This window comes from Mugil cephalus, chromosome 21 (assembly GCF_022458985.1).
Source record: "Mugil cephalus isolate CIBA_MC_2020 chromosome 21, CIBA_Mcephalus_1.1, whole genome shotgun sequence".
Lineage (NCBI taxonomy): Eukaryota > Metazoa > Chordata > Actinopteri > Mugiliformes > Mugilidae > Mugil > Mugil cephalus.
Window position 1 is genome coordinate 13,416,074 of NC_061790.1, and position 25,921 is coordinate 13,441,994.

At 43.4% G+C, this 25,921-nt stretch overlaps 2 protein-coding genes across 3 annotated transcripts in view; one reads left to right on the forward strand and one right to left on the reverse strand.

Annotated features, from left to right (window-relative positions):
* The window catches only part of LOC124999039 (MAM domain-containing glycosylphosphatidylinositol anchor protein 2-like), a 177,454-nt gene that overhangs the window by 20,843 nt on the left and 130,690 nt on the right, over positions 1-25,921 (forward strand). The window lies entirely within an intron of this gene.
* On the reverse strand, positions 17,028-20,944 carry LOC124999041 (low choriolytic enzyme-like). Its single transcript, XM_047573783.1, has 8 exons — positions 20,787-20,944; positions 20,685-20,697; positions 20,512-20,574; positions 20,287-20,433; positions 20,044-20,161; positions 17,523-17,701; positions 17,349-17,430; positions 17,028-17,259 (listed from the first exon to the last, which is right to left on the reverse strand). The coding sequence occupies exons 1-8, from the start codon at positions 20,856-20,858 to the stop codon at positions 17,133-17,135; spliced, it is 801 nt and encodes a 266-aa protein (XP_047429739.1). The 5' UTR covers positions 20,859-20,944; the 3' UTR covers positions 17,028-17,132.

A 25,921-nucleotide genomic window follows, 5' to 3' on the forward strand; every position in this document is an offset into this window, starting at 1 on the left:
ATGGTGTGAATGCATACAGTTCAAAAGTACTCTGTGGTACGTGCTTATCGGGGGAGCTCCCCAGTGGATAGTTCGCCTCGGAGAGTCCACAGAACTGTGTGTCCCGAAAGCAGTTTTTATATGACCACTCAATTTACGGAGAATAAAAATGTTTCTCCATCTTCTCTGTTTATCTTCCTCAGCGGTGTTCCGAATCTGGGGCTTATTTCCTTCTCCTGGTTGGCTTTGCTATCATTACCTGTTTCTTCTCTCTGCTATCCCAGAGCCGAGGTGCACAGTGTAAGCAGTGTCTCCTTTGACTGGGATTCGGAGAGAAAGTATTAGCAAGCGTGGAGAGGAGGCTCAGCGGGGAGTAGATTAAATTATCTCCTCTGAAGGTGCGCCGGCGCTTTCATGAGACAGAGGCCATTATTAATATGCGGTGACACATGCATACATCCAAAATGATCCTTCGTCATGGATCATAAAATTCCCCAAGGTGCCTTTCGCTCATCGCGCACTGAGAGCCGCCACCGCAGGGCTGATGAATCATAGCGGTTCCGCCAGGATATATGGAAGGAGGGCAGAAAAAGAGGGGAAAATGGCTCTTGTGTTTTATTAGATTGCCCAGACAAAATTATATTAGTTTGGAGCAGTTTGACTCCATGGCAGGCCACCGTGGTGCTCTATCCACAGGTGACAGGAAGGCCACTGAGCAGATTGTGGGGTTTGCATGGTTTGCAAGAAGGTTAAATGGGTCATGTAAGCTACTGCCAGTCTGGGGCATGGTGATCTCATCTTGTGATTCGTCGCTGGCATTTGAAGTTGAACTTTTGTCTCAAGCACAGCGTGCTACGATGAACTGTTCTGTGTACAGTATATTGCTGGAGGTACCTGTTCGGTAGAATATCATGCCGTTCTTTAATCCATCAAGGCAGCCGCGTTCAAGCAGCTGTACTGTATAATTTGCCCTGTTGCACGGTGACAGTGAAGTATTACCTGCCTGTGATCTCATCTCTCACCTTCATGATTGTTCTATAGAATCCCTTGGACAATCACCTTCTATCCCATGACTTCTCATCTAATGCTCAACTGAGTTAAACAAGTTGGCCCTATAGCACGTCCATTAGAAATCCGGATCGCGGTACCAACATCGCCAACCAGAGGTTACACATTTCCATGAAGTAAATGGGCATCAACAGGGTAATTGGAATTTCTACCCCTTTTTTACTCCTTTCCTCTGCTTTTGCCTGGTAGATAGGCCAAATGAGCTGTCATCCATGATTGATTTTCGTATTTCAGGGATGCCTACGTTCGCTAAGCACTGGCTATTAGAGAAGCTCCGTCATGCCCGTGGCATGGAGTGGGCCGTTAAGTACAGTGCAGGAAAATGGTTTGGCTTGGGTTCTCTCAAGCTTATCGTGTAATGCACATGCAAATGGGCGCACATTAAGTTCTTCGCGTGTCGATGGACTGTAATGCGCGAGGCAGTGACAGCCTTTATGATTTGCAAACTGAGCTCACTTTAAAACTCAACAGCTTGGGAGTTTCACGTTATGGAGAAAACGCTGGCTGGTCCCGGTGTGTCTGTAAATGGCGCGGTGTAATGAAACAATGTGCCGAGTCCTGGCATCTTAAGGAGATTTGCCCCATGATGAATCTAAATCGTGATTTCTTCTCTGCTTCACTGTTGGAGTCAGTTTGGTTTAGTCCACTTGAACTTCACCTCAGTTCCACATGGATCTCAGCCGCGTTCAGGAATCATTTTGTCGGTTTCTCAATCAATCTCCAAAAATGAGAAGCATCTGCCCTCTGTAATGGACAAGGCAGAATGTTGCCATGCAGGTGTAGTGGGAGTTTGCCTGTCGACTGGAGGTGTGCCCAACATCTTGGATACAAAATAATTATTGTCTGTCATTTGAAGCCGGTTGGTGGGTGAAATGTGTGCGATTTGTGATGGACGGGCCAGTCTTAGCCACATTTCCAAAGCTGCATTTTTATTCCAGAGATCCCAAGAGCTAATCCCAAATGAGCTCGAGCTGGCTAGAGGCTGGTTAGAGCCAATTGAGGATAATGTGTCTATTTATTGAGAGTTTACTTAATTCTTGGGTATTTTCTCTCTGAAGATCAATTCAAATGCCCAAGCATGATGGAGTGAAGTAATGATAATGCAGCCTCCCTTAATATGGTTGACAAAAGGTAGCCACAGTACCCATATGGATGGGTAATAGTGTGTGTTTCACATGCATCAAAAAGAACATCAAATTGTATCTGTGTTGATCAAAGACAGAATCCGTCTTCAAAGACAGTGTTACTGTGGAAATGGACTGGACGGTTCGGTTCAATGAAAGCCATATGGTTGTTATGATACTTTTCCGCTTCCATGTATGATATGTCACATCCATACAAAACATGAAAGCTTTCTGAAGGTATGTCAGTAGGACTATGCAATTAAAAGCCGTTCAGTGTTCGGCCTTGCCTGGACGTTACATACTCTGACATATACCATATGACACCGGACCTTCCCTTTGAACCTTCTGGCTTCATGACTGGACATTGATTTACTCCCTCAGTGTTTTCCGGATGGATGATCACAGCAAAGGCACTTATCTCACTTTCAGTGTGAAATGGAGTGTATCCAAAACTGTGATTGTGTACGGCAGTTAGACTCATGCCTACACGTGGGTGCGCCTGCGCCGCAGAGGTGTGTGTGTGCAGACACAGATTCAGAGCAACAGGGTGACATGGCACAATCAGGCACAGTTTACTGCGCGTGAAATGAACACAACAGACACATGCTCCTCCCTTGCAGTGGGCGCAGTGTTTTTCAGTTTGCTCAAGGCTAACATGTAGGGGGCCTGTGTATTTTTGTTCCTCTCTTTGCCAGACCACTGAAAAACAGTCTTTCTGTAAGGTCTGAAATACTTTAATGAAATTATTTTACAAAATACTGGTTTCTATTAACTTTGTCACTGAATGTGGATCTTTTAACCCAGAAAAAAAATAAAAACCTTTAGCTCAACGAAATTAGGCTCAACTTTAATTTTATGTCTTTTTTTTTTTATTGTTAATTGATGATTCATTCTTCATCTGCAAGTCACGGAAAATTGTTTTAAGGGAACTCGGTAGTAAGAGGCTCGGTAATTATTGGGTTCTGATTTCAAAAAATGGTTGTAATAATAGTACAATCATCATAAAAAATGCCTCATGTATCTTCAGCACAAACTTGCCTGATCCAACCCGAACAGAAGGAATTAAGATGAGATGAGATAATCCTTTATTTATCCCACAAAGCGGTTGCGTAAACCTTTTGATAATTCAATCAGTAGTTTTAGTGTTCGCATCTAATATTCACGCGCTGTAAATGCGAAATGCATCCAGAAAACATTAGAAACACTTTTTGTTTCTCGTTTGAATGAAGGAACATTTTCTTCTGTTGTATTTCCGACACAGGGTTCGGGTTAGGGTTAGGGTTAGGGACCTGGGGAATGTATGCATGTAGGAATCCCACTTGTTTCTTCCCATATAATTGACTACTGAAAAATCTAAGCCATATAATGTGTCACCAACCAACGCTGTAACTCTGAAAAAGACTTACTACTAATATATTTATCATGTTTGTACACAAATGCAGCTGTAGGTTAATGCGTTCCAAGGTACATGGGTAGATTTCTAGTGGTAACAGGTACCATCACAACCACATGCATGCGTGCATGCTTTCTTCAAACCCACAGTTCAGATCCATATAAAGTGTCCCGTGTGTATGTGTGTGGACATGTAGTACGTGACCTTTAACCCAGAGAGATGTGAAATATTCATGTCGTTCCTGCTCTAGGCTACTGCTTCCTGAAGCCCTCGATGTGCCCGCCATGCCCTCCAGGGCAAGGTCCTGCATTATGAATGCAACAGTAGAGGTCACCCACAACAAATCAGAATGCAGTCTTGCCAGCAGCGACCCTGAGGGTCTGCTTTAATGATAACTCAGACAAAGTTGGAGGCCGCAAGACAAAATCAGGTCCCGCTTACAAGCAGAGAACAGTTTGTGTGTGGCGCACACATCGCTGGAGAACTTTTTTTTCTGCAACATCATAATGATATTAAACCATTGATTTTCTGTATCTGCATTGCAATAACGCAATTGAAAGCATCAGTTTTATTCTTAATGATTGCCGTTAATGATTAGGGGCTCATTTACGAAACAACTCAAACGCTGCATTTGTATTATTTTATGATTATGGGTGATAGTCTGCCAGAATGCTGAGTACAACGCATTAGTGTTTCCTTTCATAAATCAAAGGATGCAATTTGGCGTGGTGGTAATTCAGAGTCACCTCCTCATTCTTATTCCCCTGATTTAGACACACCATAAGGCCCTTGCCAAAAGTAAAATGTAATTGCTGAAGGATGTGAATCACTTCGGGCCTGTGATGTCGTGTCCTGAGAGGCCCGCCGTCATTTGTAAAGCAAAAAGTTGCAGACTTGCCAGATGAAATAAGGGAACTATTTTACACCTACTATTTTTTCATCTGCGATACCTCTAAGAGTCTTTCAGTATAGTATAGTATGGTATGGTGATTTTATTTATGGAGATTTTTGATAAAAAAGGATTTCATGTTCACTGACGTAGTGTGAGTGTTAAAGCCGTTTCACCTGCTGTAATCCATCTTTGACACAAACCTCCGGTGAACACTTTGTGTCATGTTCTCCTGGAAATAAAAGCTGGATGAGTGATTATCGTGCTCCCTCTCCTCCTCTTCCTTTTGTTCCTGGACTGATGGGACTACTAAAGCTTGGCTCGGCGTTTGCTGGTTCCTCACTCGGAGAACCGAGGCTCCTGGCCGCTGAAGAGACGTCACAGGTTGCCGGCTCTGACAGGTATCTATAGACGCCATTGACTTTAAATTAAAGCGGTGGTGTGAGGTGATCAATCATAGGAGTGCACTCCGGACACGGCTACAGTGTGATGCATCGGCTTCCCTTGCCGGACTTCACCACAGCGCGCTGCGATCAGAGCTATATTACCCCAGCGACCTGCGTTCCTTCTCCTCTGCCTTCGCTGTCCTCCCTTTCTGCACGCTGCCAAACCCTCCCATTTTACACTCCACGGAGCACCGCTGCTTTTTTTTTTTTTTTTTTCCCCTTCTCATGCAACCACTTCCAAAATGTTGCAGTTTATACCCTGGAGTAGGTAAGAACTACAAGTGTGCTGCATGTCGAGTGAAAGTCTCTTACTCCGCTCGGTTCAGGTACGGCCCCCGCCCCCACAGCGGCATGTTAGTGTACAGAACCGAACATTTCACTTCTTGTTCGAATTGAAAAGGCTGCCACTGTTTCTGACTCATGCAGGCCTTGGATACTGTTGCTATGGCAGTGCATGTAGCTCAGCGGAGTGGAGTGACGAAGCCCTCCTCTGAAAGCTGCTGATGAGTGTGATTGAAGGACCATGTCATGAAACAATTATCACATCAAATCGCACATACTTAACATTACTGCTAACCACTTAAGACATCCTGCATAATGCACACTACCATTCTTTATACTCTTTTGGCAGTCACTGATTTCCCTCCATTTTAAGTTGGCGTGTAAAACGTGTTCAGAGGGAGCAGATAAGATTCCCTCTTGTCTTTTTAGGGCTTCCTCTCTTTGTTGCATTACCGTCACACGGAAACATGAGCAGGGACTTCTTTGAAAAATGCCCGACAATTTCTTCCTACCTTTATTTCAGGGGAGCTGCTAAAATTCTAATTATCCTCGCTTCATCCAGTCAGCTCTTTGTCTTTTGGGATTAATTGTACAACAGTGCCTGCTACCCAGTAAAATAAAGGAACGTCTTCTTATTTATTGTGCTAGTATGAATATTTACTGGTAGCTATTGTTACTTTTAAAGGATGCGCTTCATCCACCATCGTAAGGCCAGAAATACATTTGCCTACGTGTTGCACTGGAGTATACCACCAGAGGGCGCACCTGATAAATCAGACATGGAACTTTGGCAGTATCAATTTAGCATAATGACAAAGTTGCTTCCACAGCCCAACTTCCCTTTTCTGACATTTTCTGCCAATTTTTCAATTTGGCTTCTATAATAACACTGACCTCTCACCAGTTATTTTAACTAAGCATATTTGTCAGCATGCAGCAGCAACGGCACATCATGCAAAGTAATTGCACATACGATCTCTAAGATAGTCTTTAAACTTTTCCCATTCCACCTCGGATGTGTACACTGCACCTCATAATCGATAACGCTGTTTCATTTCATTTCTGAGGACGTGCGCGACCAAATGGTCCGAATGGACTCAGGACACTTGAGGCAGCCATTAACAGCGAGTCCATCTCCGGCTTTAGATCCAATGGGCTGCACTCGCGCTCTGATTGATTGTAGTGCACCGCTGTCTTATGTAACTTGCTGAGTGGAACCTTTCGGAGACAGGAAGTGAATAATAGCCGCTAACGGTAAAAACGCTGCAAAACAACTGCTGCCCCGGAGACTGAAATTAAAAGCCCCGCCGACAGTTTATCTGCATGACGCCGAAAAGCACATGCAAACAAAACTGTGTTGCTGCCGTTGTTCTCTCTCCCTCTCTCTCGCTCTCTGTTTCCTCATTTTTTTCCCTGGGATTTTTTTTTTTTTTATACAAGACAAGGTAACATTGCTCAATTTCATGGTCTAACGAGCCTCTAGTCACACGAGGTATCATACTGGCACACAACATGTCAACTTACTTATGGGAAAACGGGGAGGAAAAAAAAGGACTTATTTCAATTATTTTTTTTGTGCTAAGTGGTGTGGAAGACTGCCCACGCTAAACAACTTCCTGAGCCACTAAAGCTATCTTCAAAATTATGTGTATCATGGACGGATGTTTGACTGTTTCTTTGTGATTAACGTCGTCCTGCAGCAGAAATGAACGTTTGCAGATCTTTCAGTTCACATCCAGCAAAGAGGCTCCTGTAACGCCGCTATTCTCACAGGTCACACATATGCTAACTGTCAGCGGCAAGCGATAGCGCACTCAGAAATGATGAAAGGATTCATAACGAGAGCTGGTGAACTGAGGAAAGGGCTAATGAGCCTATATGCTGTTGTAATGCACCAGCGCCATCCTCGCTACTTTTTCCAGCACATGCTGCATTAAAAAATGATCAAGTGCGTCTCCACGTTATTATGTGTAGCTGCAGCTAATACGCTTGCCTGGCTCTTCTTTAACTGCATCTCGAGAAAAACCACCGGCGCGACGGCTCGGATCGTGACTTCGGCGGCTACTGGAACAACTGTGGCGGCCTTTGTTCCCTCCTTCCAAAGCCCGTGTCAGATGTTGAACCGAAAGCGCGAGGGGCGTTGCTCGCAACAGTGCGCCCTGTTGCATTTTCCCTTGCATGGGCGGGGATGTTTCTCGTGTTGGATCCGTCGCTGGTTTGCTAACCACTCATGTGTGCGTTGCTGCCAACCACTGGAAAATCTCCCGAAACACTGTTTCAAACAAAGCTCAAATAGATTTTTTCATTTCCAGAAGCGGAAGGTTTCTTCGCTCTATTAAAGCGCAATGAGGACAGAGGGAAGAGGCCAGATATGCTTGGATTTTCTCCCGGATGAAAACATGCTTTGTAATGTAATTCAGGTTCCAGTGGTTGGAGACTTGCGTGCAATCGGATCAATCAGGGCAGACGCTGTTCACATAAAAAAGGGGGCGAAAAAAAATTATTTTCTCTGTCTGTGAAAACATTGTTGCTTTCATTGCCTATAGTTCCCCAAAGCACTGACCAGACAAAGAAACTGACAAGATGTTCTTCTGAAGGCTTCCCTCTGTACCACACACGCTGTTTGACCTTTCTGCTGATTTAGCATGTCCTTGTGGACGCCGCGCTTTTCTCCAAGACGGAGACATACATCGCCCGAGTGGACGTCCGCGCGCTCTCCAACCCGCCCATTCAACTAGAAGAAATTACATTTTCCAATTGTCTGCGGCAAAATGATGGAAGCACATTGGGGGCAAAAAAAAAAAAAAAAAAAAAAAAAGGATGTGTGGAAAAACACAATCAGCGCAGAGCAGAGCCCACAAACATTCCATCAAAACGAGTTTCATAGAAACAGCATTTTCAGAACACAATCAGAGTCTTTCGACCTTTGCGCTTTGTGTTTTTTTTGGGGGGTGGGGGGGGGGTTGTCCAGCTGCTTCTGCAAGGAGCTCGATCCCGGCTGTTTGTTTGTCATGTGCGTTAAGTTTCACATTTTCCTGGAAGCACAACGCCACTGCATTAATTACAACTTTAATTGGGCGATATACGAGTATGGTTAAAAATATCTTAAATGTGCAACAAAGCTCTGCAGGGGCCACATGTCCTCCAAGGAACATTATGTGGTAAACAAAGAATAAAGAAACATTTAGATAAAAATAAAGAGGAACATAATTTCCCCTTATTGGCTATATCTGGGAGCGCTAGAACACTGAAAGTGTTCAACACTTACGATGACTAAATGTCCTACCTCTGGGGATCACTCTCTTTGCTGCTGGGAATTGCTTCATCATTTTGTCATTTCATCACTCCCCATTTCATTGGAATTTTCATCTGCGCCGTACAACTGTGCTATGATTAAAACGCGGTTTGATTGCACTTGACAATCCACTTTATCGTGGTATGGAAGACATCACCAAAAACTTAATTAAGCATTTTCCCTCAAAAAAAAAGAAAGAAAAAACAAACAAACAAACAAACAAAACTGTCAGTGTGCTGTATAATGAGCTAAAAATCGGGAACAGCTGTCCGACGATCATGATCCACCTGGGTTTATTCTGCCAAGGACAAAGACAGCGTAGCACATTCTAATACCACGATAATTAACTGAAACTGTAAGTCTACTTGCCCTGCCTATGAAAGCAAGGGAGCTTCTAATAATATAACATGGAGTAAATGGTCTTGGAAGACTTCCTGAGGATCAGAAGCTTTCATCCACTTCACTGCTCACAAAGTCAGACTCATACAACCTGTGTAATTGCCACATGTAATTGCCACATTTCAAGGTTGTAATTATATTTCTATTGCAGTAATTAGACAATCCCACCTTCAGTATCCGCGTTTAAATGCACCGACGCACTCCTAACATACAGAGGGGCACACTCCTCCACAACGTGTTGGGACTTTCAGAGCGTCTCAGATGGAAGCTTGGAGTTTGGGGTATGTGCTGTCTGTTTGAGGCTGTTACATCTGGTAGGAGGCAAAATTGTGCACTGGCGACGCTATAATGAAAATCCAACGTGACATCAAATTCTATTTTGAATGATATGCCTTGAACCGACTCACCGCATACAACCCCCCCGTCTGACGCAACACGGCAAAAGTTTTGTTTTGCTGTACTTTAACGTTGTTATGGAAAACGGTTTAAGAATGTCGATGACTCATCCCGCACTCAAGGGTGTTTACCAATTTCTCGTCCAGTAAAGCGTTCTCTCAGATCTCCGTGTCCTTCCCTCCCTCCACCTGCGTCCGCGCTGACTGAGCTCTTGGGAAGGGAAGTTTTATTACCAATGATCATTAAGGGAAACAATTAAATATTCAGAAGCAAATAGCTCTCTGCTGACTGTTTCATGGGGACTTAAAATAACCTAATGTCGATTACAGTGTGGGTCTTACAGCTTAGCAACAGTTTTGAAATGTTCACAGTTCAGGCTGGAAACAGAGATGGTCTGTAACGGTTCGTGCTGTCCTTCGCCACTGACGTGATTTTTCAATACCAGTTTGTGTGTCATTGCACGCAGACGGTTGTTAGGCCTTCAGATTTTATATTGTTGAGCTGTGTGACAGAATACTGTGTGGACTAGATTGTGCTGATTGTTCGTTACACAACACTTAGAAAATGATTCGCCCACTCTTAAACTACTTACTAATGGTTTGTGAGGAGGGAGCGTATTTCCTTCAGCTTTTGTGAGAGATCAAGGATTCGCTCTGTTAATTTTGGTGAATATCACTTATTTAAGCAAACAAAAAAAAAAAAAAAAATCTACAAAAGTACACAAGGTTGGCCCCTGTTTACCTGGCTCCTGATTCAATAGTTGTCTGAGCGTTTGGTCCAATTGACTTTTTAAAACCGAGAAAGAATAAGCTGCATGGGGATATTTTAGCTGTAGCAGATGGCGAAGATAGGCTGATCATGGCACGACTTTTAATCCATATTTTAATGTCAGCGGCTAAGCAGTTAGCTGTTTAGCCTTCCACGTACCGCAGCGCTTCCTGTGGTGAGAGCCTAAACGCAAAGCAGCTGTTGTTGTATTTTTCACGCTGTACTGTACACCGCTTCTGTTGATCGTAAGGAATTTGCTTAATTTTCGTCAGCGGGCTGCCTTGCAATCAAGTGATCGATCATGAGCCGGGGCTCCACACCTTAGAGAGCAGATCCTGTAGCGCGACGCGTTTCACCGTTGCGCCTCCTTTCTCTGCGGCCGCAATGTGTCTTTGTCTCCGTCCTGCTCTGCGCACAGTTAGCTAAGAGGTTCGAACGGTGTGCAGGACAAGAGACCGGTGAGTCGCTGTGAATAAAGGTGCCAGTCTTCCGGGGCGCAAGCTATTGGACACCTCGATCCCTCTCTCTCCATCCCTGGCCAGGTCGCTTCAATCACCGCTGCGACTCATGTGTTCCAGTGCAGCCTTCCTTTGATTACTGTCCCAGTCACTCCCACTTGCTCCACAGTCTCATTGTTCCCCTCTCTATTTGTCTTGTCTTATCTCCCCTATCCTTTTTCTTCCTTGACCATTCCCCTCTAATTCCTCATTCTCCACACGTTTTGCTTGCCCTCCCTTTATCTTAACCCCTCCATCTCCTCCCTTCCCCTACATTGGGGCTCATCAGGCAGACACAAGAGAGTGATGCACAAACACCCCGCCTCACATCACCAATGAGTACCTTGTTATCGCCTTGTCCCCACAGCCGCTTTCTCTCTGGCTCCGTCTCAGCTCAGATTCCGTCACTAATGGGACCGCATCATTTCCGACAGCTGCAATTCCTCAGCGTTGACAAACAGAGATGTGGTGCAGCTCTGCGCACACGGCTCAAAGGGATTGTAGACTAATGCCTCAGTCTGTTTTACACATTTACAAAAGCCTTTGTTGAGACATCTCTGCTTGACACACGCCTCTGCCACGCGACCTGTATATATAATATACGTATATATAGCTCCTCACCTGCATGCATTTTCCCTTTCAGAATTTAAAATCTTCATATCACCTTGTTTCACTTCTGAAAGGTGCTTTTTTATTTAGTGCCAGCCACATTCCCGGTGTCAGACAACACAATGCATTAAATATTTATCAGATTTGAGAACGCCGTGACAACAGGCAGTAACTTGTCAGCGTGCTATTCTGGGCGCAGGTGCCTTAGAAGTTTTTTCTGCGGCTCCTCAGGCTCCTCAGATCTGCAGAAAAGTCGCTAAGTGAAACTTCATGAAAGCTTCGACAATAGCACATGTTCGAGTTCTCCTGCCTTCGATCTCCCAGCCAGCTAATCGCTTCGACTGGGTCCTGCGGGGCAACAACAAAGACTCCTAGAATTTCTATGCCAATCTGTTATTCCTTTTGATTGTGTCCTTAACTAAATTTACTTGTTTTTGTGAGCGCTGCTTTCATCTCTCTCAAAGGGGGGTACTTAACAGCTGACTTACTTGCAGCCTTGGTCAGGCTTTGAAAGCAGACGCCCGCCTCAACCCACCGCCCGATCAAGTCGTGTCCCTGTTGTTTCTTAACTTAAAGTAAAGTCGAAGCCAAATTTAAGTTTACTCTTATGCTATTTATTTATGTTCAAGAAAAATCCAGGGCATGTTGTTCACGCACTTGCGAAGTTTTTAATTGAAGGATGCGTTCACATGACGTCGGTCAACAGTTAAGTGATACTGCTGCACTACCGTACACTTTTTACCGTATTAACCATGCAGACATCCCTCTGTAATTCAATTTTAGGCTTTCCTGCAGGAGAAGCTATTCCTAAATCCAGCTAAATCTAATGAGTCTGCAGAGTGAACTTCTAATTGGTCTTCTGACCTCCAACTTTAGGGCCTCTACAACATAACTTCCTATGTTACTGTTGCTAGGGTAGATAGACAGTAGTAATGCCTTCCCATAGAAAAATCTTGAAGACCCTGTAATAATAGTGTCTACAAGTAAGTGATGTGGAGATGATACCATTGCCAATGTTAGCAACAGATATTGTAAAGATTACTTTTTCCGCCCCAGTTCCCTCTGTACCTGTCGTCGTCAACTGCATATGTTCATGTTCTGGAAACATCACATCAGATTTTTGTATGGCAATGCCCCCGTTTTCAGAAATGATCTTCGCTTCTTTGCTAATTGTCAAATAAATACAACCACAAGTGTAAAGAGGTTACGACTGCTGACAGATATAAAAGTTTGTAAAATTTCAGAAAGCGTTGTGGTTGAACAACTCTCAGCGTTTTTAGAGAGTCATGTGATTTTAGATAAATTCCAGTCTGGTTTCCGCAAAAAGCACGCCACAGAAACTGCACTTCCTAAAGTCTGTTTATGATAAACAGACTCCAGAAGCTGTCTGGGATGTCTAGTTCAGTCCTAATGGTTAATGGTTTTCCTCCTTCCCTTCCTTTAGTTTCAAAAGCTGACCTGGAATACTGCAATAGTCTTTTAAATGGTTTTAATAAAAAAAGACCGTCTCTGAGGTATCGCGAATGCTGCTGCTTCAAGGCTTTTAACTCGCACAAACAAAAGGTCCCATATCATTTCATATCCATATCATTTTAGCAGCGCTTCACTGGCTCCCGGGTCTTTTAGTATTCATTTTAAAATTTTAGTTCTGACTTTTAGATCTTTGCATGGACCTCCTAGCCCTCCGATTTCATACAGCCCTGCCTTCCCACCTTCAGTCATCTGGTCATGTGATCAGTGGCTACTTGTTGGTCCACCCACACATTTTAAGACCAGAGGTGATAGAGCTTTTTATTCTATAGCCCCAAGATTGTGATTTTCTCTTAACTGCATTGAATATACTTGTTTTTACTCTTTTTTTCTTTTGTTCAACATTCTGTCTTTTTACTATTTTATTGTGAAGCACTTTGTGGTTAATTACCTGTAAAAGGTGCTATATAAATAAAATTGACTTACTTGCTGTATTTAAAATTGCCATTACCAAGAAATAAGAAAACAAGAATACAACAATTGCCTTCAATTATTTTTTATTTATTTATTTATTCTTTTATTATTTTTAGCAAAGGATTGTTCTGTGAGCACTAAGGCTGCACCCGTGTTCTACTGGTAACAACTCCACCATTTACCTCGTTCCTCTCCACTTGAGACTCACAAAGCAGCTTCATTCATACAGAGCTGCTGTTGACCCTGCAACCTTGCTAGACTGCAACCTTTATTGTCGGACGTGCCTGGTTAGCGGTTCGATCCCCATTACAGTCCTTGAGCAACACACTGAATACAGAGTCACTCCCGAACTACCAGTAGGTAAATTTATCATTTACTGCGTCTGAAAATTCTAATGCATTGAGACAATTAGATAGCCCCCTCGTATACGAAAGAAAAATAGTATTCTGTAAATCTAAAACTATGTGTATCATGTCTGTTTGATGAGATTAAACTTTGGGTCACGATCCCTGGGAGGAGTGCATGTTTTAAAGGTAAATGGAAGTGAACTCTGCCCTCGTCTCTTTGCTCTGACATGCTCTAGGAAAATACGTTCATGGTCAGTATGAATGAAAGAAAACATGCTCCGATCTGGCATAATATTATGACCACTAACAGGAGAAGTAACTAACACCGACCATCTTGTGACAGTACAGTGTTCTTCTGGGAAACATTTGGACCTGGCATTCATGTGGACATAACTTAGACATGTAGCACCCACCTAGACCAGACACCCCCACCCTATAGCAATGACACTCCTTGATGGCAGCAGCCATCCCCAGGGGCCCCTCCCCTCAACCCATGGGACCCAAAAGGCCCCACTAACAAAATTCTGTTGCCAGACGCCACAGGACGCCCTCAGAAGACCCATGTTCATTATCTGATGTTAAAACAAATGTTTTGGAAGCACAAGGTAGACCTACACAATATTAGGAAGGTGGTCATAATGTTATGCCTGTATATCTGTTATCTCTTTCAACATCCATAAGGACATCTAAGTGTAGGTTTTAGACAGATTTTAAAAGTACCTAAGGTCAAAAGCCTGCCCTGTTCAGGGAGACTGACTGGGACAGTTGCACCAGTCACAACGAACATTTTAATTTCCTATTGGTGGGCATTAGGGCGCTCATGCAGTGAACTGAGGAGAGCTGTGTGCTGAAGCTTATCGTGTTTGAAGAGAGGCAGGTACACTGATCTGTGTTAATAACGTGCTGGTAAGAGCCGTTCAAGCGGCCAGCGGTTACGGCCTGCCAGCGCATTACCAGTGACTTCACAGATCGCACTGAATTTGGCTCCGGTCGGCCTGCTCTCATTAGAGCCGACATCACGGCAGGAGACGCTGCTGGTCATATACGCACTGCCCTTTAAAGTACGGTCAGAGAGCATCCGCCAGGAGCCCGTCGTCAGACAACAGCCGGCGATACAAAATGTTAGGTAATGCGGATCCATTTCTTCCGACTGGGAAGAGCAAAACCAAGAGAGGCACGTGCGCGAACAATCAAAGGAAAGATCAAATATTCCCTGCGATTTATGTGAGCCTCGCAGTTCAGAGGGATCACTCTCATTAGATTCCAGCTTCACTCAAGTAATTTTTTGCCGCAGTGTGTTCCTGTAGTGGCATGTTTGTACTTCAGTCATGGGATCATCTGTAATCTTATTTTAATCAGGCTTTGCAGAAACGCTTTAATTTATAGCCGACTGAAAAAAAAAAAAAAGGAAACTCTGAGCTTCTTGGAGCATGAACAGAGCCAGGGCATTAAATATTTCAATAAACAAGGAGATGTTAAATATTTCATGGGTGGAACGATTGATATGAACTGAAACTACTTTATGAAACATTAAAGGCCCTGTGTCCATCTGAACTATTCAGATTTCCTGTCTTTCTCGCAGACATGCTGGTGCCACGGCCTCTTTAGTTGCATTTAAGCCAGAACACTGGAGGAATACTCGCGACGCTGTCACAATTGTTAGTGCACTCATACATCATGAGAGGAAGGAAATTTGCTTAATAGGAATCTGTTCTCTCTCCCAGGCATTCTCCTCCCTTATCTCACCAGGAAATTCCCTCACCACTCCTTTCTCAACTAACACTTTGCTCTTTCACTGGGATGAATAAAGAAGAATAGCAATACATAGGATTTAAAAGGGGGGGTTGGAGAAAAAACATCCAAAAGCGTGGGATGTGGCCAAGTGCGAAAGAAAAAAAAAATGAAACTGATGAATTTCTCTGCACGGTTAGGGAGTGGAAGGAAGAGGGGTTTTTATCTCGTGTCCTACCACGTCTGAGCCTTTCCGCAGAGACTCATCCCTGCAACGTTTGGCTCGTTGAGTGTGCTGCAGTACTGATTCACTCAGATAAAACACGGTAGTCTTCAGAAGTGTGCAACTCCCAAACTTAATTACTGAACCAAAATGGAAATGAACTAAATTATGAAGATATTGCCACATATTGGCCCCCGGCCTTTCTTGTATCTAATTAAATCCAATTCTTTGTTTTTTTGCCAATATTTTCCAACTTTATTTTCGAAGGGTAAATCTAGTAATTATGTGTATATAGTAGAAAAGTTTCTTAAGTTGGATTTTCAGACGAATTGTGGCGCATATGTAGCTGTGGAATACGAGTTGCTCATAATGGATCGGGTCTTGGTGGCGATGGGCTAAGCACGTTATTCCATACGCCATCTCCTCACTCGACATATGTCATCTCTCCAGTGAATTCCGGGTCTACGCCGGGGGTCTCCTCTCTGTTGGCTGTGCCTGATAAACCTCAAAGGGGAGTTGCCCAGGAGGCATCTTCACAGGATGCACAAACAACCTTAACTGGACCCTTTTGAAGTAAAAGAGCATCAGCTCTGCACCAACTCCCTCCGGATGTCCGCGCTCCTTGTTGTATCTCTGAGGCTGAGCCCAGTCACCCAGCGCTTGAACTCATGCGGAGACTTTTATCTGCAATGCCGTTCTTTCGGCCACTACCCAAAGTTCATGACCATGGAATGAAGATTGACTGGTGTTGTGGGAGCGGAAGGCTTCCTTCGCTAAACAGATTCTGGTCAGAAACACACAGACTGGATGCATTCGTTGCCTTTCATTCAGGAAGACCGAGGGTGAGAGATGGTGAAACTCAGACCTGGCTGTGTCTCTGGCTGTTACAGAGAATTAGCAATAATTAGTCTAATCAGAGAAAGTGCAAGGTTCAAGTCCTGTTATGGTGCGTGCATGGAAGCTATCACCAATACCAAGCTCACCCTTCTGTGCATGTTCCCACAAAAAGAGAGTACCAAGGATATATGGGGTTATATAGGTCATTAGTAAATTTCCATTACACTGATAAAAGTTCAGTTCCTACTTCACCACAGCGGTTCGCTCCTGCGTTGCTGCATCAAACCGTTTTCATTTTACCATCACTTAAACCCGAGATACTTGAACTCCTTTTCTTGGGGCAACCAGGATTCTTTTGGTCAAACAAAAGAGAGTTCAGAGAAGCAGAGAGTCTGTGTTGGTGCCATCCAAGATATCCAGACTTATGAAATTGAATATTGGCCCACGTCCCACAATGCAACTCCTTGGGCTTTTCTCTTTTGTAGGTCTTACTGTCTGGTACACTACACAACAGAGATGGGCAGATTGTGAAATTGTGGTCCAGTAGTGAAACCAATGCTTAAAACATGAGTTTGGCCTAAAGGCGATGGCAATTTTTTTTTTTTTTTTTTTACAGCTTTTAGCCACGTTAAAACCAGTGACAGGAGAAGTGAATAACATTGACCATCTTGTGAGAATACAATGTTCTGCTGGAAAACTTTCGGACATAGCGTTCATGTGGATGTTACCTAGAAAAGTACCATGCACCTAGACCAGACCAGACACCCCCACACCCACCCAAAAGAAATGACAAATGACTATAAATGACAAAATGCTCTGGAAAGATTGAGGAAAATCTTAGTGTTTAATTACTATACTTTCACTTTAATATGACGTACAAAAAGGATCTGATATCCGTTTTAGCTCTAGCACTTGTAGAGCCTGTTGATCCTGAGAATGTCAATGTCAGATAGGCTGTCCCTCTGGCCGATGTTAACCGAGGGGTCGGGGATGGGAGTTATGGTCTCCGATCGAAACTTTCCAAAGGCAGTCCTATAATTTTGGACATTTGTGAAGAAACAGTCATTTAAGACTTAGATTCGGTACTTTTGAATTAGATAAGTGTTTTTGGTTTGCCTTACCTTCCGTAGTGCATTATAGAAGAGTAGTCATAGGGAGTGTTGAGAAAATCTGAGTCTTTCATTTTAAAATTGTGCATGTGATCTGGTGACAAACAAAAGACCAGTGAATGAACAGCTAGACAAACACCTGACTCTGACTCGATCAGTTACTGATGACGGCGTGAGGTTTCTTACATGCGTCGATGTTCTCCCAGTTGATTCTGATGTATTGGTCGCGGTCGTATCGAGTGTGCTCGTGGTAGAAGCCCAGCGCGTGCAGCAGCTCGTGCTGGATGACGCCGTGACTGATGCAGCCGTACCTCTGCAGTGACACCACCTGCTTGTCTCCGAGACGGCCCATTAAAGAGGAGCAGCTGAGTGGGTGAAACGGAGGGAAGTCATTGAAATGCAACGTGCAACTCGACGCCTGCTTAATAAACTGATGTAATTTCAGCCTGTGTGTTCATGGGTAAATAATTAGCTTTCTGATAATGTTTGGAGAGGGCTTTTCTTTTTTCTTTTTTTCTTTTTTGTAGTTGCTGTTAGCATATCTGAGAACAGAGAACTGAAAGCAGCTCAGAGCTAAACTTTGCTGTTGTTTTGTTTCGCTCTTCCATTTGAAAGCCGTTGCTCATCAAAGGCAGAGGGCCGATAAATGTTGGGGTAGATTTTTTTGCACAGCTGAGGGGAAGATGCCTGGATTTAACATTTCTTTTCTTCTTTAGTTAAATACACTAATGATGCTGTGAGATGCGTTTGGCGGGCGTCAAAGGCCAACTCTCTTACCTAAGATCAAAATCTTAGCACAGATGCGTAATTATTCAAAAGAACATGGCCACGCTGTCATTCTGCGTTTGCCTCTTTGTGGTTATTTTGCATCACTTTGTTGTCGTTGTTTTCCTTTGTGGTTGTGCATCCGTTTGCAATTTTCTTAGCGTCTCAGTGTGGATTTGGTGTCTCTTTGTGGTTTCTTTGTGTCTCTTTGTAGTCATTTTGTACCCACGTTGCTCTGCGCAGTTGTTCTGTTCAACACTGGAGCACCCTACACAAATTATTTCAAAGAAACCAACGAGTGCCAGAGATGCAGATCTCAAATGGGCTGAAATAGTTTTACAAACATTAGTTAGTACTAACTCTAACCCATTAGAAACTAGTGTCTGTTATAAATCATCACATTTGACTTGGATTGCAGATGCACTGTGTTTATTTAATATTCTCTTCGTGTCGAGGCTCTCCTAGGTACGGAAGCCCCAAGCGGCCATGCATTCATACATATTATTTCCCCCATTTTCGAGATCTCAAGTTAATTGTGTTGTTTTCTAGGGATGTATGTCGCGTGTATGACGGAACTCTCTCGCATTAAATAAGGTCTTGAGAAAACAGACCTTGTTTTCCCCGAGATAACGAGATAAATAACCCAAGATCTCGAGAAAACAGAAGAAATTCACTTGTTAGCAAACAAACGGAGGAAATAATATGTATGAATGCACGACCGGTTAGGGCTTCCGTACCTAGAAATGACTTTTACGTGCAACTTATTTCCATCAGAACTAAATTTTATGAAGGAAACTTAATTGCACTGAATATGTTTGTAAAGATTTTTTGAAATATATTTATAATTGGCATTTGCCTGAGACGGCTGCAGACATGTATTTTGATTACTGCGCCATATTATGTACATTTGTCGAGTACATGTTGTTGTTGTCATGCTTCTGGGTTTTGTTTTGTTCCTAGGTTGTGTTTTTCTGTTTCTGTATTTTGTTGCCTCCAGGTTTTTTTTTTTTGTTTTTTTTTAATTTAGCGTTATCTCCCGCCTTTGTGACTGCGGGCTTCTTTTCTCAGTGTGCATTCTTGTCTGTACTTGTGTTTTTGTGTGCACATCTTAGTCTGACTAAGTGCGGTCCTTATGCCGTGATGTAATTGTCGAGATGACAGTCATTTTTGCGCGGACTTGGAAAAAGCCAGGCATCCCAGAATGCATTTCGTGGCTGTCACTTCACAACCGGTTAACTCCGAACTAGTCAACTTTGTTTACAGCTGTGTCTCGTTACCCTCTCCCCCCTCATTGTGTATTTAGTCTGTTTTCCCCTCCCTTATTTGTCTGTGCCTGTGTCTCTGTGTCCCACGATCTCTTTGTGTATTTATAGTCTTGTAGTTTTGTAGTTGATCTGTTGCTGCCCTGCGTGTTTGTGCACTCATTTGCCCTCCTTTTACCCTTGTGCTGTTCCAGTCCTCCTCTCCCAGAGTCTATTTGCTCCTTGTGTGTATTGCTTGGATTTTTTTTTCTTTTTCTTTTTCTGGCTGCCCTTTCCTTGTGTTGGATTATTTTTTTGTTGGACTCTGGGTGGACGTAACCTCCTTTGACACTGCGGTACCTTTTGTTTTCAGCTCCAGTAAGTCTATTAAATTCACCTTTGTTCTTCGTCCTGTATCGCTCCACGCGAGTTCCCTGCAGGTAAAATGCTATAGCTACCTCTCAGTTTTTTTCTGGGCCCTCCTTTTTGTTAAAAAAAAAAACACTTGAACAGTGAGTGTGGCATTATTTTGGTTATGATCAGGCAGCAGCAGCAGCAGCGCTGGGGTTGAGGTTAGGCAGAGATTGTGTTGAGTTTAAACACAGATAGTGTTTGCAGGTTAAAGTAGAACCAAGGTATTTAAATCGTTTGAGAAACGAGATGAATAACATTTATTTATCGAGCCCATTCTCTGGACTTACCCGCTTCTCGGTTCAATGCTCAGGTACGCCCTCTGAATCCTACGGGGAATGAAGCGAATGCAGGTTTTGCCTTCGAAGGCCTTCATGGCCCTTAAAATAGTCTGCTTCTCAGCGTTGTCTGCAGCAGTGGACAAGAAGCGCTTGATTAGAAGGTGAAAGAGACGCGTCGACCAACCTGCAGTGGTTTGCAGTGTATTGCATAAAAAAAAAAAACAAACGCACAACAACAAAAAAAAAAAGTACCGTATTTGGCACTCAGACGGAAAGGGATTTCTACGTTCCCGTTTGCGGACTTCGGCCACAAACAGCTGTACTTTTGATTAAAGCACTTCATGGCACTCCTGGTTCTGGGAACCATCACGTCTCCTTCGAGCAGAAAATCTGCAGATCCTATTAAAATAACAAAGAGCGACATTTAATGCACGTGTAAAAAGTGTAAAAATGATTTCCTCCTGCGTCCACACTCGCCATTGTTCATCCTGAGGATAGTTGTCGTCATGTCCTCCGTTGAAGACTCGTCTGCTGAGATCTCTAATGAATGGGAGGAGAGCATGAGTCATACGTCTGTGTTCTCAGTCGCAAGCAGTTCTCGATAGATTGGGTCGGTTAAATAGACGAACCTAAGATAGCCTAACACTTACCGTTGTCAGCATCCTGTAGAAAAAGAAAGAAAAGAGAATAAGCCATTATATTTCATTTTCTTGCACTATTTTCTACGCTATATTTAGTGAGTTATGTCTTACCTCGCCGTCATGAGCGGTACAGAGTCCCACAAGCAGCAGGAGAAGAAGAGAAACTGTTGTCTTCACATCCATTTCTGCCTGAAGGTGCCAATCCTTAAAGTGTCACTTCATAGACGCCCAGATACCCAGCCAGGGACCATCTTATACACAGCCCGCCAAGGTGTGTTTGTGTCCGGAGATTAATGACCGAAGCACAATGGGCTCTGTTTTAGACACACAGAAGATGGGAGTGCCCTGCCCACCCTGGCCCACCGTTTCTACACGGGGATTGTCTCAGTCTGAGGGGGATTACTGTGACCACTGGCTGCTGTCGGCTCGCTTAGCATCAGGTTTCAGATGGCATTTTAACCAGCGGGGTGTCGGCTCATGAGATCAGGGCCTGACCCAAAGCCTTAGCCCAGAAATAACAAATACATTTGAACAGTGGAAACACAAAGGGCCGTGTTCTCATTGAGTTTTTGCCGCAACTGCCTTCAAGTAATTGTTTTAAAACCAACTTATGGTTTAAATGGTGTTTAATTAACAAGGTCACTAAACACCAATATACTTAATAATAAATCATCATTTTAGACGTTTTTTTCTAGTGTCAGTGGCAAATTTTGGTCTTAAATTTGAGGATTTACTACTTCTTTGCCACAAATGACGATACACCGAACATTTTAGTTTTTTTTGGTTCTTGGACTATCAGCTAAACAGAATAAACAATAGTAGATTAATGGACACTGAAGAAGGTTTTGAAAAGAAAAATGGCAGAAAATGACATAATATTTAAACTGAGGGAGAGTACAAGAGTGAAACTGATTAACTTCTTCCACAGTTCTTTGAATTCTGTGAAATCATATTTATTTGTTGGCTCAATTTCGTGTGAAAAATATATTTCCATAAATATATTTCCATTCACGCCATATCATAGTCAAGTTCTGGGATTAATTGCATGCATTATCAAAGAGGGCAAACAGCTTTAATTTTCAAGTTGAAAAAAGAAGAAAAAAATTAAGATTATTATTTGATTCCTGTTTGCTGGCGACAGAGCAGCTCCAACGCCCTGAACATTAACTTCTAAGGGTTCTAAGCTGCTGTGTTGCGATTGCTGTATTTTTCTTCCAGCCAGTAAACTTTATTTATTGTTGCCAAAGAGCGGCTTATTTCACTTTTGGTGATGGAACTTTTTTTGATCCGAGCACTTAAAAGTTCCATCACTTCAACAGCTCCGGTGCTACAAATGCCATTAGTGCGCCTCTTACCAAAACACATGCTTCCTATTAATCCTATTAAACAGTCACTGTGGACTTTACAGCCTTGTAGATACCACAGAGAGCTGGGTGTGACCTATTGTTGTGTTAAAACGAGTTTTTTCAAATAATAACGGCTCAATTAGTTAACTTGCCATAAATTTTTTATTTTTTTTTGGTCGTCACTCCGGCTCTGCTGCTGCGTCAGTGATGATCTCAGCGGTAAAGATCGGGCCCCGGCCACCAGACTGTGATGGACCGGATGCCTCGAAATCCCGAAATAGACTGTTTAGACTGATGAGCTTTTGGATTTATTGGATGTCCCGCTAATAAATCGTCGGGGGCCAGGTGGATTGTTTACAGGAAAAGAGGGATGCTGTCTGGCTTCACAGCGCCATAAACTGTTTTAGGATCTGATTCCACATGTCAAGGCCGGCAGCATCGGCGAGAGATTCCATCACGGCAACCTTTACGCGGCGCTGTCTTCAGCTGTACATCACAATAATGTGGCATTTATTACGGGGAACAAAAATTGCGCTGTGTGTGTGTGTGTGTGTGTGTGTGTGTGTGTGTGTGTTAGAGAAAAATAGATTACAGGTGCTCCATGTGTGAACTCTATTTACTGCATGTTCAATAACACTCTGTGTATTTGCGAGTTACACAACGTTTGGCATGTCTATATATGTACACGCGTGCATAAATTGTGTGCTCTTTCCAAGTGAGCACACCGTGGGTTCAGGGGCTCGCTCACAGATGGTTTCAAACCAGTCACCTCTCCGAAAGTCCACAGCGCAGCCACTAGGCCATAGCTCCCCCCCTCCCTACGTCTGTCTGTGCCTGTCCAATTGGGGTGATCCGCGTGGGTGCACAGGTAATCCAATTTGTGTTTTAGAGTCACAGCACAGCACGAGTAATGCTCAATGATGTATGACCCATCCATTTGGGTTGAGCTTTGTTCCTAAAGGCTTTCCAACTGCAGGGAGAAGTAGATCTTATTCAATTGGATGTGCTGCACAGATGCACAAAAAAAAAGTTTTCATTATTTTTCCTCCACTTTAAGTGGCAAAATAAATCTGAAAATCTTGGGAGTAAAGTGTCACATTTGGGTTTATTTTTTCTTTCTGTGTACTTTTCCTCACGATGTGTTCAGTAGATGCAAAGTCCCCTACCGCGTTCCAGCGCCAGGAGGGCTCTGCCTTTAGGTTGTTCTTTACGTCTTTTAATTTAACATCTTAACATTTTAATATTTCCGCAACAAAACAAACATGGTCAGATAGAGGAGGATGAATCTAAATGTTTTTTATGAATAATGCGGCAAACCGCTCTCCTCAACCTGTGACTGCCACCAGGCTGCCGCCCTGCTAACTCACTTAATAAAAAGGGTTTCATGGGTCGGTAGCCAAGCATGTACTGCAGAACTGTGATGCCATATGTTACCTTCAGAGCAGCATTTAGCAGAGTTTATGTGAATGTGGACTGTGTCACCTGTACTGACCATTAACATATAACTCAAAACAATGTTGGCTGTATAGGACGTTGTTATTAATATAGAGGGCTAATATGACGCTATATAATGAGGGAAACATAGTGTGATATTGACACGAGTAGGGGGGAAGTCACCGACTGTATAGACAGAAGTTTTGAAGCTCAGCGTGGTGCCACCGGCTGCCGCCATCTTGGCAGCGCGTGACCCTACTTGTCCAATGGGAAAAATATTGGCGAAAAATTGAAGTTCAGGTGGGCGGGTGGTGCCGAGGCAACCGGCTACCCACTTGTCACTCAAAATGGCCATGCCCATGCTTGTGCATGACTTTAAGCCTTTTCACGTTTTAAACAGACACACCCCTTTCTGCAGTTAACCTTCTGACACCCAAAGTTACATTTGCAACGCATTTTTATTTTATCCAAGGTATTAGGCACGAGTAGACACTAAGTATAAAAACTGAGCATCATCTTTGAATGGGAAGTAGTTTTTGGCGGGATAAAAGTCGTCATAAGTGGACTTATTTCATTGTGTAATACAATTAAGCGTCAAATATATATTCATCAAATGTAGAAAATGTTTCAATACCTGAACATTGCTGTGCAAAAACTGTCCCAACGTCCTCAAACGAGTAATTGGTAATTACCCGACGTTGAAGCTCGTGATAGCATGTGCTAAATTTGCAAGTCATATCAAACTTGTCATATGAAAACACGATGAGGTTCTGTCCCTTGTCCACATTTGTCCCATGACTGCCTGTAGAATGAATGAATGTATGTACTGACCCTGTGCAGCCGCTAGATTTCAGACAAAATCGTCCACTTATGAGGACAACAGGTCTTAATGAAGCAGAATAAGCTGCCACTAACCTAAAACTTAATATCCCCATATGAGGATGCAGGGTCTCAGGAGGTTAATGGAATTAGCTATAGAGGCCCAAACTGTATTTGGTACAGGGGTGTTAACATAATTAGTTCTGCTGTAAGGTTGGATGTTCTCGCGTGGAGATGTAGCTATTTGGCTTGATTGTTCGGTTGCTGCTTGGGTACAATATGGATTCAAATAGAGTAGAACTTGGCTTTTGGTCAAATATTCAAGAAAGAAAGAAAGAAAGACATAACTTCGAATACTGGTAACAAACACAGATGCCAACCTGTATAACAGACTTTACCAGCACTGGGAGGCAGATTTGTGTTGTAGGAAGGAGTGCAGCAGATGGGAAGTGTTGGCACATTGTTCCCAAACACCAAACAACAGTGATGGCATACACCTTATTAGCCCCTCACTGCGCTTGAGCACATCTCTATCTTTTTCTCTGACACTGCGTGGGCAGCCAAGGACAACAGTCAATGAGCAATATCAATTTACGTAATGGACTGTTAAACAATGTGCTTAACATTTAGAGTTGCTGCTGTTCAGCGGGAGCGTGTGCCAGGAAGTCCGCTGCCACGATAACCCGTGAAATGGAACACATTAGCCTGCTCTCCTGGTTCCCCCTCGCTCGCTGCTCCTTCTCCTCCTACGGTTGGTCGTCTGACCTGCCACAGACGCCACCGCTAACCCCCCCTCCCCGCGCCTTTCGCTCTGCACGTCAAAATATCAATTATCCGCTTTGCATGCCGCGTTCGTGCTGAGCGTCCCCCGTGATCCGACTCATTATGTATCGTTACGTTCAATTCTTCAAATGAATCCCTTATTTCGTCTGCTATTTTCTCACTGGCTGGCTAATTTTGCATCTTATTTGATTTTCCGGCATTCGGAACTGAGAATTTAGCTTCTCTTCCAAGACGAAACCTTTGAGGGCTTTCTAAAAGTAGCTCCGTGCCCGTCTCTCCTCTCCCCCTCTCTGCCTCTTTGTTCTCCGTGCTGGAGTCAATCTGAGTAGGTAAACATTGTTTCATACTAATTGACATTCAGACAAACAAGAACAAATACATTGAATATGAACCCTGTCCTAATTGGTGTGAATTACCAGACTTGTAAGAGCCACACGAGTAGTAAATTAAATCAGCATACGACGCTGTAGTAATGCAATTGATTAAGTCGCCGTGCAGTTGCACAGTCCTTTCGGGGGAATAATTGTGTTTAATGGATGAGGTGTCAAGTGTTTTATGAGCCTCATATGAGACTTACATTCAGAAAGGTCTTCATGAAATAGAGGTGGCGGTAAAAGGACTTGGTTGTAGCAACATCTTAGTATTTTCTGCTCTGAAGGGTCCGTTTTGAGCTCATTTCCTAGCAAATGTTAAACAAAAGTAATAGAACACAGTCCACTACTGGTTTTCTAATACTCGCGTGATTTTTGGCTTTTTTTCTGGAGAAACTCGCTCTCATACGTCAGTGTCTTTAATAGTACCGGTTAGATGTGCCTTGCTCAGGGGCACATCAAAACTGATTACGAGCGAGGGAAGAGTGTGACT

What these genes read in the sequence shown, in the direction of transcription:
- LOC124999041 (XM_047573783.1), bottom strand. Translation starts at nt 20,858, where the DNA reads ATGGATGTGAAGACAACAGTTTCTCTTCTTCTCCTGCTGCTTGTGGGA. An exon ending in TATCCTCAGGATGAACAATG is followed by an intron (nt 20,434 to 20,511) that starts GCGAGTGTGGAC and finishes TTATTTTAATAG; the next exon opens with GATCTGCAGATTTTCTGCTC. An exon ending in AGCATTGAACCGAGAAGCGG is followed by an intron (nt 17,702 to 20,043) that starts GTAAGTCCAGAG and finishes TCACCCACTCAG; the next exon opens with CTGCTCCTCTTTAATGGGCC.